At 32.9% G+C, this 18808-nt stretch overlaps 3 protein-coding genes across 4 annotated transcripts in view; 2 read left to right on the top strand and 1 right to left on the bottom strand.

Annotated features, from left to right (window-relative positions):
- LOC145322648 (tyrosine-protein kinase JAK2-like) overlaps positions 1–12148 on the top strand; it is a 62636-nt gene extending 50488 nt beyond the window's left edge. Inside the window, exons 31-39 of one of the 2 annotated variants that reach the window (XR_013880779.1) lie at positions 249–350; positions 533–606; positions 1158–1268; positions 1592–1702; positions 7530–7632; positions 8126–8248; positions 8790–8939; positions 9511–10580; positions 10746–12148. Coding sequence is in view for 1 of the 2 variants with exons in the window: in XM_080164822.1 (XP_080020948.1) it covers positions 249–350; positions 533–606; positions 1158–1268; positions 1592–1702; positions 7530–7632; positions 8126–8248; positions 8790–8939; positions 9511–9606 (870 nt within the window). In the remaining variant the exon portion in view is untranslated. Of the gene's footprint in view, positions 1–248; positions 351–532; positions 607–1157; positions 1269–1591; positions 1703–7529; positions 7633–8125; positions 8249–8789; positions 8940–9510 lie in introns of both variants that reach the window. The other variant, XM_080164822.1, reaches the window with a different exon arrangement.
- LOC145322650 (protein maelstrom homolog) overlaps positions 1–18808 on the bottom strand; it is a 209714-nt gene that overhangs the window by 142105 nt on the left and 48801 nt on the right. The window lies entirely within an intron of this gene.
- The window catches only part of LOC145322649 (uncharacterized), a 124658-nt gene continuing 119758 nt past the window's right edge, over positions 13909–18808 (top strand). The window contains exon 1 of the mRNA XM_080164824.1: positions 13909–14304. Within this exon, the coding sequence (XP_080020950.1) occupies positions 14253–14304 (52 nt within the window). The 5' untranslated portion in view covers positions 13909–14252. The remainder of the gene's footprint in view (positions 14305–18808) is intronic.

Genomic DNA, 18808 nt, shown 5'->3' with positions numbered 1-18808 from the left:
TTGATATTATGGCCCAATCGTCCAAATTTAGTTCGCCTAACTTTTTTTTGAACAACATTGTTATTCAAATTTGTGCCTTTTCCTAGGCCAGGACACTCTTCTCTTGTCATCAATCAAATTAAAGCGTCTGACATAGTACCAGAACTAAACATTTTTAAAGATTTTTACTTTAGCTGTTAGGCAATGCTTTAATGTTAGCTAAACCAGTCTCAGAGATATCCCATAATATAATCATTATCTTTTTTTAGAATGACCAGATAGAATATTGCACAGATGCCCCTCTGGGTGTAGGAAATTTTGGGATTGTATACAAAGGAGTTCTAACTAAGTCAGACGGGGAGTGGGAACAGGTAGTTATATTTACGTTTCCGAAGACAATTTGTTACAGCTGAACTGATGTCTTTCTGTGTGTAGCGAAAGATCTTGCTAACCGCTGAACCGACATGGTTCAAATTGACTGAATTGACGTTATTTTCTCCCTCCCAAGAGAAACAACCCCTTGAAAGAATATTACTGATTGGTTTTTGTTTAGGTTGCTATAAAGATGATAAAGGATACAGATATGTTAAAAGGCTCAGTTTATGACGATATGGACAGAGAGATTAAGTAAGTGCTTAATTTTTACATTTTATCAGAATTAGCATTATTAAAAATAAGATATACCTAGTACCTACACAGATTGCTATTTATTTTGACCGCCAAGAAATTGGTTAAACAAGGATGACAACACATAACTAAGCTTATAAATTTAAAAGTATAAGAACAGCTAAACAGATGAAAGAAAATTAAGAGTTGAAGATTAGATGTTAGTAAAAAAGAATATATTTCAAACATAGCCTAACAGTCGTATTTGGTGAGTTGTATAGTAGATGCTCAGTAATCTATGAATTTTCACAAATTCAGATGTCTATCTCTGATAAAAGAGGGAGGGGACATTGGGCTCTTTATCAAACTGTCCCCAAAGTTAATAATAAGGTTTTCTTATTCGTTAGCTTAACAACTTTGGGGACTTTAATTGAATTTTGATTGTTTGGCACAGTAAGTTGAGTAATCAAACGTATCAACCAATAATTATAATCTAATTTTTTGGCCATTATCTTATTCCTGAGATTCACTGCTTCAAAAATTTTATCAACAAATGAAATTTTTGTTTCTAGGCTAATGAAACGGTTGTCACATGACAACATAGTGAAAATTCGGGGATATATCACTGGAAACACAAATACAATCATTGTCATGGAATATATCAAGGAGGGCAGTCTAGACAGGTATGAGAATAGACTTTCATTTAATTTTTATCATTACTTTTTAAATTGAGCAAGGTTGATTATATTCATACCTAATTAGCGCAGTTTTTAAAATTTATTCAAAATGAGGTAAAAATATATCAAGGGAAAAACTGGACTGAGTCCGAAGAAATCTCTCACCCCTCCCTCCTCCCTCTTCCCCCTTGCTGAAACTAATAAAGTGCACAGCCCTCATTTTGATGTATTAGACAATGCAATGTCAATAAACTAATTTTTATAGTTGTTGCTAAGTCTCGAAAACAATTCAAATAATAGCACCCTAATTGATTCCTAATAAATTGCAGGTATCTTCAGCTAAACCGACGCAGACTGGACTATCCCCGCCAGCTGTTCAACTATTCTCAAAATATTGTGGATGGGATGGAGTATCTAGCTCAAAACAAAATTATTCATAGGTAAGCGTTTAATTTCCAGGGTGAGAAAATGATTCTGTCAAAAACATTGAGGGGGGGGGGGGAGTTCTGACACATTTGCGTAAACCTGGTATATAGGCTTTATCTTTGGACTGAGAGGAGATTTTTTGGATAGGCCTCCAGGTTCCGGAGCTCCAGGTCTCCAGGTGGTCTCTGTTGTACAGGTAAAAATTAAAAATCTTATTTTTTTAAAGAGTTAGATGTCAGCTTATGAAACAAAATATTTATGTTCTTTCTTCAAATATGTGAATAACATTCAAAAAGATTGTTTTGTGAATTTTTGAGACCTGGTAACCCTTAGATTTTCAGTCAACAAATTAATTACTAGTTATTTAATCTTACATCAAATAAGAGGTGTTTTACATTTAAAACTTGTATTTCAAGTACATATAATAAACATAAAATAATATAATCAATATCAGCTGGTATCTCATTAGCTTAACACGTGGTTTTACTGAAATAAAAATTTAATATAAACCTAAATTGCATGAAATTAACTTGACTTAACTACTATTTGACTAAAAATTAAGCTACAATATGATCAATCTTATCCCTTCTGAGCTGAAAACTTTGAATTAGATAAGAATGATAATATGTCTAAAAAGTATTGAAGGTCAAAAAGCAGAAATAAAAATAGTAGAATAAAATAAGAATTAGTTATAATATCTTACCAAACATTGAGCTATCCAGGCTGAAAGGTAGAATATCTTAGAATACAAACAAAACATCAGTTACATCTGCTAAAGCTGTTTTATATCTAAATATCTAATATTAATAACATAGATAAGGTATATCAACTACTACATTTGATATACCCAACCATAAAACATAAAAGGGGTTGGTTCTTTAAGTTACTAAAACATAGAAGATCTAAGCTTTAACGAAATAACTTAAATAATGTATGAATTAGAGCTATAAGATAAAAGTAAAATTAAGTCTATCACTTAAATACTTTATGGACAAAAGTATAAGTAATAAATGTACAACAAAATAAAGCTGGCTTCCACGCCTTTATTATGAAAGGACTTACCTAACCAAGCTTTTGAACTTGGTAGCTGAGTTCTATGCTGAATGTTCTATGCTTTTATAGTAAATTTTTAAGATTAGAACTGGTTCCATTTGTAAACAAATGTGTACAGCACATAAAATTATCTATTTATTGTTAAATTTAAATAAATAGCAACGTTATTTCTGTACTAATTTTACATATTTTAAGCTAAAAATAAAAGTTTTATGTAAATGTTTTAATTTTGCCCTTTGCAGACGAAATGATATAATTATAAAAGAAAAAAAAGTTTTATGTTCAATTTTACTCAGAACATCCTAAAATCTACAAAACAAAGATGCATATTTTGTTTTATAAGTTGACCTCTAACTCTTCAAAATAAAAATTTAATTTTTAACTTTTACCTGTTCAGAGACCATTTGGAGGCCTATCCAAAAAATCTTAATACTTGGGAGAATTCATCATATAAGAATGATTTTATCTTTAATAACCTATCCTCTCAGTTCAAAGATAAAGCCTATATACCAGGTTTACGCAAATGTGTCAGAACTTCCCCCCCCCCTCTTATTTCAAACAAGGGGGGGGGGAAGTTCTGACACTTTCGCGTAAACGGTGAGTATAGGCTTTATCTTTGGACTGAGAGGATAGGTTATTAGGGATAAAATCATTCTTATATGATGAAGTTCCCCCAGATTTAAGATTTTTTGGATAGGCCTCCAGGTTCCGGAGCTCCAGGCCTCCAGGTGGTCTCTGGACAGGTAAAAAAATAAAAAAATTCTTATTTGAACAGTTAGAGGTAAGTTTATTAAACAACATAAGCTTCTTTTTATATATTATTCATATATTTGAAGAAAAAATTACAATCGGCCTCCAGGTTCAGGTGCTGCAGGCCTCCAGGTGGCCTCTGGACAGGTAAAAAATCAAAATTTCTTATTTGAACAGTTAGAGGTAAGTTTATAAAACAACATAAGCTTCTGTTTATATATTATTCATATAATTGAAGAAAAAATTACATTCGGCCTCCAGGTTCAGGTCCTGCAGGCCTTCAGATGGCTTCTGGACAGGTAAAAAATCAAAATTTCTTATTTGAACAGTTAGAGGTAAGTTTATAAAACAACATAAGCTTCTTTTTATATATTATTCATAAATCTGAAGAAAAAATTACAATTGGCCTCCAGGTTCAGGTGCTGCAGGCCTCCAGGTGGCCTCTGGACAGGTAAAAAATCTAAATTTCTTATTTGAACAGTTAGAGGTAAGTTTATAAAACAACATAAGCTTCTTTTTATATATTATTCATATATTTGAAGAAAAAATTACAATCGGCCTCCAGGTTCAGGTGCTGCAGGCCTCCAGATGGCTTCTGGACAGGTAAAAAATCAAAATTTCTTATTTGAACAGTTAGAGGTAAGTTTATAAAACAACATAAGCTTCTTTTTATATATTATTCATAAATCTGAAGAAAAAATTACAATTGGCCTCCAGGTTCAGGTGCTGCAGGCCTCCAGGTGGCCTCTGGACAGGTAAAAAATCTAAATTTCTTATTTGAACAGTTAGAGGTAAGTTTATAAAACAACATAAGCTTCTTTTTATATATTATTCATATATTTGAAGAAAAAATTACAATCGGCCTCCAGGTTCAGGTGCTGCAGGCCTCCAGGTGGCCTCTGGACAGGTAAAAAAAATTTTTTAAAATCTTATTTGAACAGTTAGAGGTCAAGTTTACTTAAAAAACAAAATGAGCTTATTTTTAGATGCTTTAAAGATATTTGAAGAATAATTTACAATTAGCCTCCAGGTTTAGGTGATGCAGGCCTCCAAGTGTACTCTGGACAGGTAAAATATCAATATTTCTTATTTCAACAGATGGCGGTAAACTTATAAAAAAAATTAGCTTTTATGTTATTTATATATTTGAAGACAATATTACAAATGGCCTTTAAAATAATATTATAATAAGTACAATTTTAAATTACAATTGGCCTCCAGGCTCAGGAGCTTCGGGCTTTGAACAGGTAAAAATAAAAAAAAGAGAATATCATTAACTCCTACAATTTAAACCTTTGAAGTCTCAATGTGTAGGACCTAATAATATTATATGTTGGCGTTATCCTCTTCAATTTTTTTTTCAATTTTAAAAATTTTGCTATCCCCCAACTAAACTATAAAATAAGAAATATTGATTTTTTACATGTCCAGAGACAACCTGGAGGCCTGCAGCACCCAAACCTGGAGACTGATAGTAAGTTTTTCTTTAAATATTTAAATAATATATAAAAAGAAGCTTATGTTGTTTTATAAACTTACCTCTAACTGTTCAAATAAGAAATTTTGATTTTTTACCTGTCCAGAAGCCACCTGGAGGCCTGCAGCACCTGAACCTGGAGGCCAATTGTAATTTTTTCTTCAGATTTATGAATAATATATAAAAAGAAGCTTATGTTGTTTTATAAACTTACCTCTAACTGTTCAAATAAGAAATTTTGATTTTTTACCTCTCCAGAAGCCACCTGGAGGCCCGATTGTAATTTTTTCTTCAGATTTATGAATAATATATAAAAAGAAGCTTATGTTGTTTAATAAACTTACCTCTAACTGTTCAAATAAGAAATTTAGATTTTTTACCTGTCCAGAGGCCACCTGGAGGCCTGCAGCACCTGAACCTGGAGGCCAATTGTAATTTTTTCTTCAGATTTATGAATAATATATAAAAAGAAGCTTATGTTGTTTTATAAACTTACCTCTAACTGTTCAAATAAGAAATTTTGATTTTTTACCTGTCCAGAAGCCATCTGGAGGCCTGCAGCACCTGAACCTGGAGGCCGATTGTAATTTTTTCTTCAAATATATGAATAATATATAAAAAGAAGCTTATGTTTTATAAACCTACCTCTAACTGTTCAAATAAGAAATTTAGATTTTTTACCTGTCCAGAGGCCACCTGGAGGCCTGCAGCACCTGAACCTGGAGGCCAATTGTAATTTTTTCTTCAGATTTATGAATAATATATAAAAAGAAGCTTATGTTGTTTTATAAACTTACCTCTAACTGTTCAAATAAGAAATTTTGATTTTTTACCTGTCCAGAGGCCACCTGGAGGCCTGCAGCACCTGAACCTGGAGACCGATTGTAATTTTTTCTTCAAATATATGAATAATATATAAAAAGAAGCTTATGTTGTTTAATAAACTTACCTCTAACTGTTCAAATAAGAAATTTAGATTTTTTACCTGTCCAGAGGCCACCTGGAGGCCTGCAGCACCTGAACCTGGAGGTCAATTGTAATTTTTTCTTCAGATTTATGAATAATATATAAAAAGAAGCTTATGTTGTTTTATAAACTTACCTCTAACTGTTCAAATAAGAAATTTTGATTTTTTACCTGTCCAGAAGCCATCTGGAGGCCTGCAGCACCTGAACCTGGAGGCCGATTGTAATTTTTTCTTCAAATATATGAATAATATATAAAAAGAAGCTTATGTTGTTTTATAAACTTACCTCTAACTGTTCAAATAAGAAATTTTGATTTTTTACCTGTCCAGAGGCCACCTGGAGGCCTGCAGCACCTGAACCTGGAGGCCGATTGTAATTTTTTCTTCAAATATATGAATAATATATAAAAAGAAGCTTATGTTGTTTTATAAACTTACCTCTAACTGTTCAAATAAGAAATTTTTTATTTTTTTACCTGTCCAGAGACCACCTGGAGGCCTGGAGCTCCGGAACCTGGAGGCCTATCCAAAAAATCTTAAATCTGGGGGAACTTCATCATATAAGAATGATTTTATCCCTAATAACCTATCCTCTCAGTCCAAAGATAAAGCCTATACTCACCGTTTACGCGAAAGTGTCAGAACTTCCCCCCCCCTTAACAATGGTTTTGGTTAGTAGCGGAAATATTAACATTTTTACACAGACACTTTTAGCGATTCCCGTAAAGATTCCCCCCCCCCCCCTATTATTTCAAAAATGTATTTAAAAGAGAGGGGTAGTTTTTGGATACTTGATAGTCCAGTAGGGTTAAGCCCTCCCCCCCTCCCAACAGTAAAAGGTCATAGAAAAAATTTACATCCCTTATATTCAATTTAATTAAGAAATATGGGGAGGATGTTAACAATGCACTTTGCGTGAAAGCACCAAACATTTTTATTTTGCTAAACTTTTCAGTGTTGTTTTTCTTATCTTCAAAACTAATTAATTTTCACTAAGATCCCTGTGGTACAAATAAGTACAACAATAGAGCGGGAAGGGGTTAAATAACTGTATGTTCACACCTCGTGGACTCTGTGCCGACTTTCAGTTGGGTCTTTGAATAACAGCCAATAGCGTCGGAAATATTAACCAGCCAAGTTGGTATTAAAGAGCAAAAGCAATTTACTAGCAGACGAAAAAAGTCCTCAACACTGGATCCAGGTGGTTATCTGGATTATAAATCTATACATACATTGGTATTATCCTTTTAGAAATATTTTTTTCAATTTTGAAAATTTGAGTACACCCCCCCCTCCCCCCCCCCCCCCCCCCGATAGCGAACTATGAACTCTGGCCGCAGCGCTCGGCTCCCTAGCCTGCCTAGCCGCAGCGCTCGGCCCCCTTGCCTACCTAGCCACAGTGCTCGGCCCCCTTGCCTGCCTAGCCGCAGCGCTCGGCCCCCTTGCCAGCCTAGCCGCAGTGCTCGGCTCCCTAGCTTAAAACCTAACCTAACCTAAAATAGTTGTTGGTCGGGGGGGGGGGGACTCAAATTTTCAAAATTGACAAAAAAATTCATACATTTATTGTGCTACTAAATCTAACTATGCTTTTCAGGGACCTTGCAGCAAGAAATATTCTAGTCTATGATGAGGAAACTGTTAAAATCTCAGATTTTGGTCTGGCCAGGGATGTAAACAATGATTACTATGTAATGCAGGTAAATAGTAATTTGTTCCTAATACGAAGTAGTTAGATGTTTGTTTGTGTGCTTTCTGAAATATTTGTTTTGATGTTTTCTTTTACAAAATTGTCCTTTTTTCTTTGTTAAAATGTAACTACAAAATAATAGAACAAAAAACACTTGTTTATGATCATTTTAGCATAGGGTGTAATCAGCATAACAAAATCTTACTTTTATTCTGTCTACTAATAATCTTCTAGTGACATTGCTTCTTATTACACTAGTCACCAAAGTTTTATAACAACTTTTTCTTATTCGTTGGCTTTCGGGATTGTAGTTAATTTTATTGGTTGGTTCATAAAGTTTAATGTTTAAAAACATTTCAGCCACTAATTTTAATCTACAGAAGGGGTAATTTTAGTATCATCATTGGAGATGCACATTAACGTTTATCGGCCATTGTCTTATTCTTTAGATCCCTTATATTTATTCAAAAGCCTTGCTACTATTTATTCTTGTTTTTATATAGTCAACGACGAACATCCCAGTGAAATGGTTGGCCCTGGAGTGCTTGCTGCACAGTAAATACTCTCACGCCTCTGACGTCTGGGCGTTTGGTGTCACCCTCTGGGAGATGTTCACTTTTGGACAGGTAACCATTTATTTATTTTTTTTTTTTTTTTGGGGGGGGTTATTCCTAACTTTGTTATCCAATTTATTGAAAATCGGTTAAATATTCATCAATGTTTAGAAAATCAAGATTTTTCTGTTCTATTCATTTAGCCATATACCGTCAAATGCTTTGCTTTAATCTGAAAAATCTAGTCAATTACGTTTATGATGTGTTAAGGTACAGAAAAGAATTAATTCAAAAAGATTTTTGAATCAAAGAGAGAAGAAACATTGGGCTGTTTATTACACTAGTCCCAATAGTTTTTTTTATAAAAACGTTTTCTAATTCGTTGGATTAAAAACCTTGGGGACCTTTAATTGAATTTTGATTAGTTAGAATAGAATAGATTAGTTGGTTAATTTAGTTGAGTGTTTTAAAGTTTCTACCACTAATTGTAATCTACAGAAGGGATGATTTTGTGTATTATATTGACGAATGGGATGTACATCAATTTATAGGCCATTGTCTTATCCCTTAAGATCCCTGATTTGAAAATATTTTTTAAGATTTTTTAATTTAGACCCCAGCGCTGGATGGTTGTGAAGATTATTTTCAAGATGGCGCCGGTTATGACAAGCATAGAGAGGATCTGAGGAGCTGGATAGAACAGCTACAGGCTGGAGTTAGGTTGCCAAAAACAGAATTTTGCCCTCAAAATTTGTATTCACGGGTATGTTTATTTATCTATCTGTCAGACAATATATCGATCGTTTCTCTTCTACACTTCTTTGCTAGTCAATTAGTATACAATTCGTCTTCAATGGATATAAAAAAATATCTTTCAACGGACAACCAACCCTTTGATTTCACGACCTTTGTCTAGAGTTTATTATATGTATGGTGATAGTTGTGAATTATTATGGGGCTACGTATGCCAATAGAAATAGAAATAGAAATTTCACCTGTTTAACAATCATCAATGTGTGTATAAATGTTAAAAATTTTTGGTTTTAAACAGAGTTTCCACTAAAAATATTTGTTTAGGTATAACAATGGATTTAGTCTTACTTGGATCTTTCACAAGATTATCATGAAATTTCATGAAACTTGAAGCAGGCTAAAATAACGATCCAACCCAACCCCCTTTTCCCCATTCCATCCCTCCTACTGTATGAACGGACTGACCAATAAATGACAAGTGAAATAGCAACCTCAATTGACGACGATTTTATTTTTCTCGTGTAATAATATCCACGTATAGTCGACATCTATTGGTATAACTGATTCACTATTTTCTTCAGGTAATGTTGAACTGTTGGCTACCAGATCCTGCTCAACGTCCAACCTTCTCCCAGCTGAAGCATCTTCTGAAGCATGCAGAACTGGAGGCAACATAGCAGCAGGCAATACTACAGCAACAACAACAACATCATCTGCAACAGCAATATCAACTGCAACAACAAGCTTTAATCTATCAACAACAGCAATGCAGAACATTTTTTGACTTTCATAATGTCCATAATTTTAATTATCATCAAAATTCAAACTTGAGTCATCACCACCTGAAATTATTTGACCTGGATCAGCTGACAAAAATGAGAGGATATGGGTATGGAGATGAACACCTAGCAGCTGGGCTGCCAAACAGCTGTTTATCACAGCAGCTGAACACTAACAGTTTGTCCTCCACACAAATGAGAATAAGTTTATTTATTAGTAGGGATAAAGGAAAAATACAATAGAAGTTGAATTCATTTTCTGTTCATGAAATTGTATTCTTTGTAGCTTTAAAATAATTATAAAGGGATTAATTTAACTCCCATTGTACAGTCCTTTTGTAAAGCTAAATTATAATGATATACTTTAAGGCTTTTTCTAATATTTTTATATTGGACTTATGTTGACCATAGTTGATAGGTATTTATTTTATATAAGTCTTGATGTCCCTCTTTAAAGTACAAGAATTAATACTCAAAGAAAATAATTTTTAATCAATGAAAAGAAAATACATATATAATGCATTTTTTTTTTAAAATTTAACTAAACCTAACATTTTTATAGGTTGTGTTTTTTGAATAAATAAGTTACCATTGTAATTTAGCAATATTTAGTAAGAATAACTGAGCTTATTTTTCTGGAGTTTATGAATATATGGCTAGATATACATAGGTGCCATTGTCCTTTCCCTGCCTGTATTTATTTAAAATCAATTCATTTGAATTATGTGTGGCAATAATTCATACTTTTCAAAAAGTTTTTAAAGAAAGAAAAATATTTTTTGGTTGTTTTAATTGATTTTCCAATATGGCTTCAACATGGATTAAAATCGGTTGTAAGCCATATTGAAAAATCATGTATATTGTATAGCATCGTATTACAGAAGCTTTTCCCACGAATATTAATATAAATATCATGAAGTCAATACCAGTTTTGACAGGCCGGGCCTTTGGAGTCTCGGGCCGCACAAAACTGGTTTTTATCTTATAGTTTTTCTTTTTAATATCCACGGAAAACTGTCTATAATATGATACAATAGATAACTATTCCCCCGTATAACTATCCTGATATGTGATTAAATTGGTGTATATTTGTTTAATTATAGTTTTGTATAAATGTAAATTTACATTGAAAATAAGTGTTTATTTTTGTTACCATTTGTGATTATATTGTATAATTAAGATATTTTGACTTTAATTATCGTTGAATCTAACCGTTTCTGTTCGTTTTTTTCAAATATATAATTAAAGGCGTAAATTTAAGATTATTTAGACAATGGTTAAAAAATTTAGAAATGTATGTAGTTGACCGGTACACTAACAAACGTCCTACTACGACAAACGTCCTAATGCGACAAACATCCTAATCCGACAAACCTCCTAAACGACAAACGTCCTAAGCGACAAACCTCCTAATGCGACATCTCTTAAGTAAAACCTCCTAAAAACTTTTTCAAGTGATATCACATTTATTAAGTGTGAGGTAAAGGGTCGATTTTTTAATGCAAGGTTGTATCGGGTTCGAAACCATGCCGAAACCAACACCGACTTTGGGGAAACTGTCGGACGGATTTTTAAATTTCACCCTGTGGACAAAGTTATTCAAGAAATAAATTTCGGTTTTGAATTTCGTTCCTGTGTGTTTTATCGCCATATTGGATTGGATTTTTACATTGTTTCACTGTTAGTACATAATATTTGGAAGATTTAAAAATTAAAAATTTTTAGAAGGTTTTACATAAGATATGTCGCATTAGGAGGTGTGTCACATTAGGACGTTTGTCCCTTTAGGAGGTTTGTCCTTTAGGACGTTTGTCGCAGTAGGAGGTTTGTCCCTTTAGGAGTTTTAGGACGATTGTCGCAGTAGGACGTTTGTCCCTTTAGGAGGTTTGTCGGTGTACCTAGTTGACCTAATCGAATAAAATATTTTCCCAGGGTCTGGGGGATTGTCTTGAAGTGCCTCATAAGCAGGGATCTAAAGGGATAAGTCAATGAACAATAATTTGACCAACATCCCCAAAGATGTCACACAAAATTACCCTTTTTTGTAAATAACAATTACTGGTTTAAACTTTTGGACACTCAACTGAATGAACCAACTAATTAGAATTGAATTAAAATCCCCAAAGTTATTAAGCCAACAAATAAGAAAACGTTATTTTAAAACTTTATGGACTGGTGTAACATACGGTCCAATTTCCCCTCCCTCCCTGCTTATAAGAGTGTTGTTGGGGTTACCCACCACCCTGGAAAATCTTCAATCCTCTTTTGAAAACTTTATGTGTTTTATGGCATTCAGGGTTATTTAAGAAATCTGGTAATTTTTGGTTTTATGACCGTCCTAAGATCATATCATTGATAAGTTTTTTTATATTAAAATTGTGGCATTTAATTTAATTATTATATGTAAAGTTTAGTCTGAAATATATTTCATATGTATGTATTGCAATTTGATTGTTAGTTGTGAAGCTACTCTATTACTATAACTAGAGTAAGCCCATACGTAAGATACGTTAATGGATTTATTAATACTTTGATCTTACACCAGATTATCATGTGAAACTCGTATCTGGCTAAAATAACGATCCTCAATTCAACCCCTTTCCTCTTACTGAATTAACGAACTGCCCAATAAATAATGTCCATGTTAGCAACCTAAAATGACGACAATTTTTACCCTGTCATAATATTCAAGTAAAAGGGATAGGATTTTCACGAAACCTTCTTTTTACCTTATAATCCTCAAGAAACCTTTTCTTCTATCCTTTATATTATCATCACCAAACCTCCCTATCGACCCTTTCTATAATTCTCACGAAACCTCTTATTCTACCCTTCCATTTACGACAACAACGTCTGCACCCAAAATAGACTGGCTCACAAATTCTGATTTGGAAAATTGAGCAAAAATTTCCCGTTCATATTCGACGACTAGGTAGTTTTCTCTAGACAACATATCCTCTATTTGATTGCGCAGAAAAGTCCATTTTTATCAAAAATTTAACTTTAAAAACCTTAAAAAGGAAAAAATAGACGTGGAAAAAAAATATGTCGAGTTTTTCTTGATTTTAGGCCGGAGCCGCCATCATCACAGACGGCTCCGCGGAGCCGGAACCGCACCAAAATCAAACGGCTTTGTAACGCTGAATACCTCCCTATAAACTGGAAAAAAAGTAAAACTAAAAGCTGCTTTTGATTTTGTAAACCCAAATAATTTGTCCGCGCTAATCCACCCCCCAGAATGCACAAAATATGCCGTACAACAACCACCACCCCCACCCTCGATCGCACCAAGTGCGAGGTGGTGGTATTCCCCATTTTGTCGTCAATTTTTAACAACCACCCTTCCTCTCTTAAACCCTATTTCCAAAATTCCCCCCCCCCCCACGACTATGTTAAAGGAGAATCCCCCATATCTGTGTATACGGAGCACCACACACACACAAACACGCTTCTTTTAACACCACCATCTTATAATATTTGCATCAACGCGAGTCTGTTTTTACAGTGTAGGCTATTTTAATAACTAATAGAAACCAATAGCTCCTATAATATACAGACTTAAACAAGCATGAAACAGGAAAAGACTAATAGAAAAAAAACTATATAGTGTAAACCATTTTTAATAGATATAAGCAACAAAAGCCAGAATTTTACACATTAGCTAGAGAATTTATTTATTGTCTTATTCTAACCTTGATTTTATATACAACTTTCTGCTTTTAATTCCATTACAAATTATTTTTTATTAGATTCACTGGTTCTTATTTGTAAAATTTTTCATTATTGTAAATATTGGGGAAAGAAAGGGCTGTAGATTATATCGTCTCTTGCCTCTAGTTTTATTTATTTTGTATTTGAAGATTTATTGAAAATCTGAAACGATTTGAATGCTCTGAAGATTTTAAAAACTTGGTGTCTAACATATGACTCACTACTCCTTTCTCCGATATATCGCCCATTGGCCTACCTCCTCTCTCTCTCTCTCTCTCTCTCTCTCTCTCTCTCTCTCTCTCTCTCTCTCTCTCTCTCTCTCTCTCTCTCTCTCTCTCTCTCTCTCTCTCTCTCTCTCTCTCTCTCTCTCTCTCTGTCTCTCTCTCTCTCTCTGTCCGTATCTATCTATTCTTTTCATACTCCCCCCCCCCTGCCCCGTATTAGACTGGGTTAGTAGGGTAGTTGTACAAACACTCCAGCAGCTCAGCACCATCTATCTCTCTAAATCTCGTTGTGTCTGTGTGTACATACACAGAGTCCTTCAGTCAGTCGGGCACGGTGATTCATCCAACATTTGCCTTTGCTCACTTTGTACCACGCCAATATCCCCCCGCCGTTCCACGAAAGCGTGTGGAAATATCCCCCATATTAGCACCTTTCCTAAAAAAAATCCATACTATTTTATTTACCATTTCTAACTGCTGATTTGTTAGCCACCGTTGCAGCGATTTGCAGCCTAGTTATTTCCCACAAGTGAACTAATTTTGTGATTTAACCAGCTCTGTAAAACTTTTCTGTTACATTAGAAGAGGCGTGAAAGAAAATCTTGAAAAATGGATTCCGGCTCAGAGATTGATTTCAACGATATCCCCGAGATTGATTCAGGCATTTTTACCGCGTTTTTCAAGCATTTTTATTACATTTATAAACAATTTACTGCTATTAAATAGCATATTTTGAAACTGTTGGCAAAAAAAACACCTTTTATTGCCATTGGACCATCCATCAATGCCTCTTAATATTTTGATTTAATAAAATTTGTTTTAAATGATAGTTAAATGAAGAGGGGGTTTAGGGGTTATACATACACGAAATATGTGATTTTACCTGATTCCATTTCATCAAATAATTAAAAATGTTACAAAAATATATCCAAAATCAATAAGTCAATAATAAAATAAATATATTATGTATATATATAAAACTATAATTATACCTTCCCTTAAAAAATATTTTAATACAGAAATAAGACTATACTACTCATAAACGAATCGTGCAATGTTTTAAGCGAAGCATTTCTATAATCAAGTACTAAACATGTATGTCTATCCTTTAACATTATCCTGTATTTAAGCAGTTTTTCAACAAATTTACTTACAATTTTGTTTCGACTGTTATTCATTTATATTCTGATTATTCAGTTCTGACACTCTACAATTGTTAATGTTCGTTTGTCTTACATTTCAGAGCTTCGCTTTTATGGACGTTGTATTCTTGTTAATATAATATTTTGCAAAATGATCATGGGTTTATAAAGAAAATAAAGGTCCTTATTCAATTTAAAAGTTGTATTTACTTTAAATTTCAATAAAATAAATTATCATTTACAGAGAGAGAGGGTACAATGGGCTGTTTATTATTCTAGTCCATAAAGTTTTATGTTAATTATTTCTTATTCGTTGGCTTAACAACTTTGGGGACTTTAGTGAATTTTGATTGATATCTTCATTAAGTTTAGTGTTCAAACACGTTTTTACCACTAATTTTAATCTACAAAAGGGGTAATTTTGTGTATAGTCTTATAATAACGTTTTCTTATTCGTTGGCTTAACAACTTTTGGGACTTTAGTTGGTTACTTTATTAAGTTGAATGTTTAAACGTTTCAACTACTAATTTTGATCTATAAAAGGAGTAATTTTGTGTATCATCAATTTATCGGCCTGCATTGTCTTATCCCTTTAGATCCCTGATCATTTAGGTGCTTGCTTTAGTACAGATTGGAGAAATATTTATAAAAATAATTATGATCATTACTAAGACTAACTCTACAGTTTTTTAAATCCTATAGTACAAAAAATGACATTTTTTTGACGAGAAGAAAGTGTAGTGAATTGAAAATTATCAAATACCTTTTAACTTAAAATTTGAGCTAAAAGTTCCATATGTTAAAAAGTACAGTATCGTGTATGAACAGAGATAATTATTCTCAAAAATCAACATTTTTTTTGCATGGAAGGAGGGAACGTATGTTTATAGGAATGAAAATAATTGTACCCAAAGTTATATAATTTATCATCCATTGTCTTATCACTGAGATCCTTGACTTTTTGATGAAACATTTGTGGGATTAAAAGTAAAACTTTTTACGTTTTAAGATAATATCATTAACAGATTAATCTAAACCCTGTTTGTTGAAATTATTGTCTGTCCAAAAAATTAAAAAGAATAGATGATGTATATCCCAGACAACTACCTGGCCCCTGTCTTGGGAACCTTTTTCGTCAGCTAGCAAATTGTTTTCTGCTCTTTTTAAGAGACTTGGCTGTGTTAATATTTATGATGCTATTGGCTATTATTCAAAGACCCAATTAAAAGTCGGTACAGGGTCCAAGGGATGGGGACAAACCCCTTCCCCATCTATTTTTTACTCTAATGTCTGTCCTGTCTCTTGAATTAATTTTATTAATATTTGTCAATGTGCTAGCACAGACTGCGGGACATTTAGAAAACACAGGGATCTTAAGGGATAAGATAATGGACGATAAATTAATCTACACCCCCAATAATGACTAACATTATTTCCTTATCTCTAATTCAAAATTATTAGTTGAAAAGTTGGGATAAAGCTGATAAACTGATAATACCCAAAGATTTTAAGCCAACAAATGAGAAAACTTATTTTTAAAACTTTCTTCAAGTACCAATATAATTTCCAGTCCAATGTCCCCTACCTCCCTGAGAAAACCAAGCAGTGCAAGGTGCAATCAACAGACCATTTAATTTAGAGTAATAATCTTGAAATTAGGGCAGTTTTAACAATAATACTATTGACCCGCTTTTAATAAGACATAATGTGTTACATAATGTCTGCTAAAATAAACTAAATATTTGGTTAATAAAAATATTTTCATGTGATCTTAGTCTGGGATCTAAAGAGATAAAAACAATGGCCGATAAATTGATGTACATCCCCCTTGATGATACACAAAACTACCACATCTGTAAATTACAATTAGTAACTGAAGCAACTAATCAAATTTCAAAGTCTCCAAGGTTGTTAAGTCAACGAAGAAAACTTTGTCATAAATCTTTAGGGACTAGTGTAATAAACAGCCTTATGTCCTCTCCCTCCTTGATTAGTCATCTATATAAAAACTTCTGGTATGCAATTAAAATTCAGAGACAAAGAATTAAATATTGTGCATAGACAAAGAATGTCATGGAGTTACACAGGAAAACCAACAGACATATTTTAGTAAGTGCATGTTATTTGAGAGAGAGGGAACAATGGGCTGTTAATTACACTAGTCCCCAAATTTTTATAACAACGTGTTATTATTTGTTGGCTTAAGAACTTTTGGGACTTTTACTGAATTTTGATAGGTTGGTTTATCAAGTTGAGTGTTCAAACGTTTCAACCACTAATATTTGTCCAAACAAGGGGTAATTTGTGTGTCATCAATTTATCGGCCATTGTCTTATTCCTTTAGATTTCTAGCATATTATAAACTAGCGGTTGCGTCCCTAGCATCTAGGGGCAGGCATAGGGCAGTAAAATGATAGGGTTTTTATTGATGTAATGATATACAATAATAATGGAACTAAAGTAACCCTTCTATAGATTTGTAAAAAAAAGTTTGGACACTTCTAGTTTTACAATCCAAACGAGATTTTTTTAAAAGTACCCAAAAGTTTTAAGCTAGTGAAAGTTTGGGAACCAGTATAATTTACAGTCCAATGTCCCCTAAATTGAAATCTACAGAAATGGTAATTCTATAAATAATCATTGGGGATGTAAATCAGTTTATCCGCTATTGTCTTATCCCTTTAGATCCCTTGCCCCTATCCCTGTTAAAAAGCGTCAGTTGGTGACTCCTCGTGATTAAATCTTTAAACTTCTAAATTTCTCTACACGGCCCGGTGGCAGCGTAGCATATCTACAACTAGGATTTGTCTTTGAAAATAATTAGTATGATCGCTTACAATAATCAACCTGTTGAAAGATTAATGACTATGACTGGTAGATAGATTTATAATTGTTTTATGAATCTTACCTTTTGTAAAAAGTTTCAGCTCATATTAAAGGCTCTGGCAAACAAATATTCTGTTTGTAAAAATAATAACATCTACCTACTATCAATAACTAGTGCAGAAAAGCTTTCATTCAATAATCAGAATTTAAATTTCAATGCTATTTATACAAAATTAATGAATTTTTAAGTCAGCTTTGCTTTAAAAATACAAATTCACCCTTGCTTTTATTTTATGTTGCGTTGCATTGTAGTAAAAATCAGGGAGGGAGGGGACATTGAACTGAAAATCATACTAGTTCTCAAAGTTTTAAAACTTTGGGGACCTATGTTAAACATTGAATTGGTTGTATTGTACAAACCAGCAGTGTCCAAGCTTTTTCGCCAATGGTTTAATGTAAAGAAGGGATCATTTTGTTTATCATAATTGGAGTTGTACATTAATTTATGATCCATTGTCTTATCCCATAAGATCCCTGGTAGAAAGTACACAAGGATACCATACACAATGATTCAGATAAATTCTATTAAAAATAAAAGATTTTGTTTCAACAATGATAATATTGTAATAATAGTTATTTCTCGCATCGTATTATAAACGGCTTTCCGCGGATATAGAATGTACAATTATGAGATTAAAACTAGTTTTAATCTTATGGTTGTACATTTTTATATTCGTAGAAAGCTGGATATAATACGATGCTAGACATAGTTTTTTCGTATGGATGAGAACCGGTTCCTATCCACCGGATTCGAACGAATACGAGAAAACAAATTAATACTAATACAAAAGTTTTTCCAGTATGTCTTAATTAATATCCGCTAGGATCAGAACCAGTTCAAAGCCATACTGAATATTCATGTATAGCATCGTATTACAGAAATTTTTCAAGAATATTAAGATAAAAATCATAAAATCAATACCAGTTTTCTTTGCCTGGGCCTGGTTTAATCTTATTATTTTTTTATTTTAATATCCGCGGAAAGCTGACTATATTACGATGTCATAGATAAATATTAGTACTTGTATGTTATAAATTATTTTTGAGGTACACATTTTAACTGTATAAAACTCAAAACTAAAACATGACGATTTTGAGTTGAAAAAAAATTAAACTACCATTATATTATTCTAAGA

Source organism: Acartia tonsa, chromosome 6, assembly GCF_053477335.1.
Source record: "Acartia tonsa isolate MP-2025a chromosome 6, ASM5347733v1, whole genome shotgun sequence".
In the NCBI taxonomy this organism is placed as follows: Eukaryota; Metazoa; Arthropoda; class Copepoda; order Calanoida; family Acartiidae; genus Acartia; species Acartia tonsa.
Note: the sequence above shows the minus strand (reverse complement) of the source record. Positions and strands in the feature narration are given on the sequence as shown.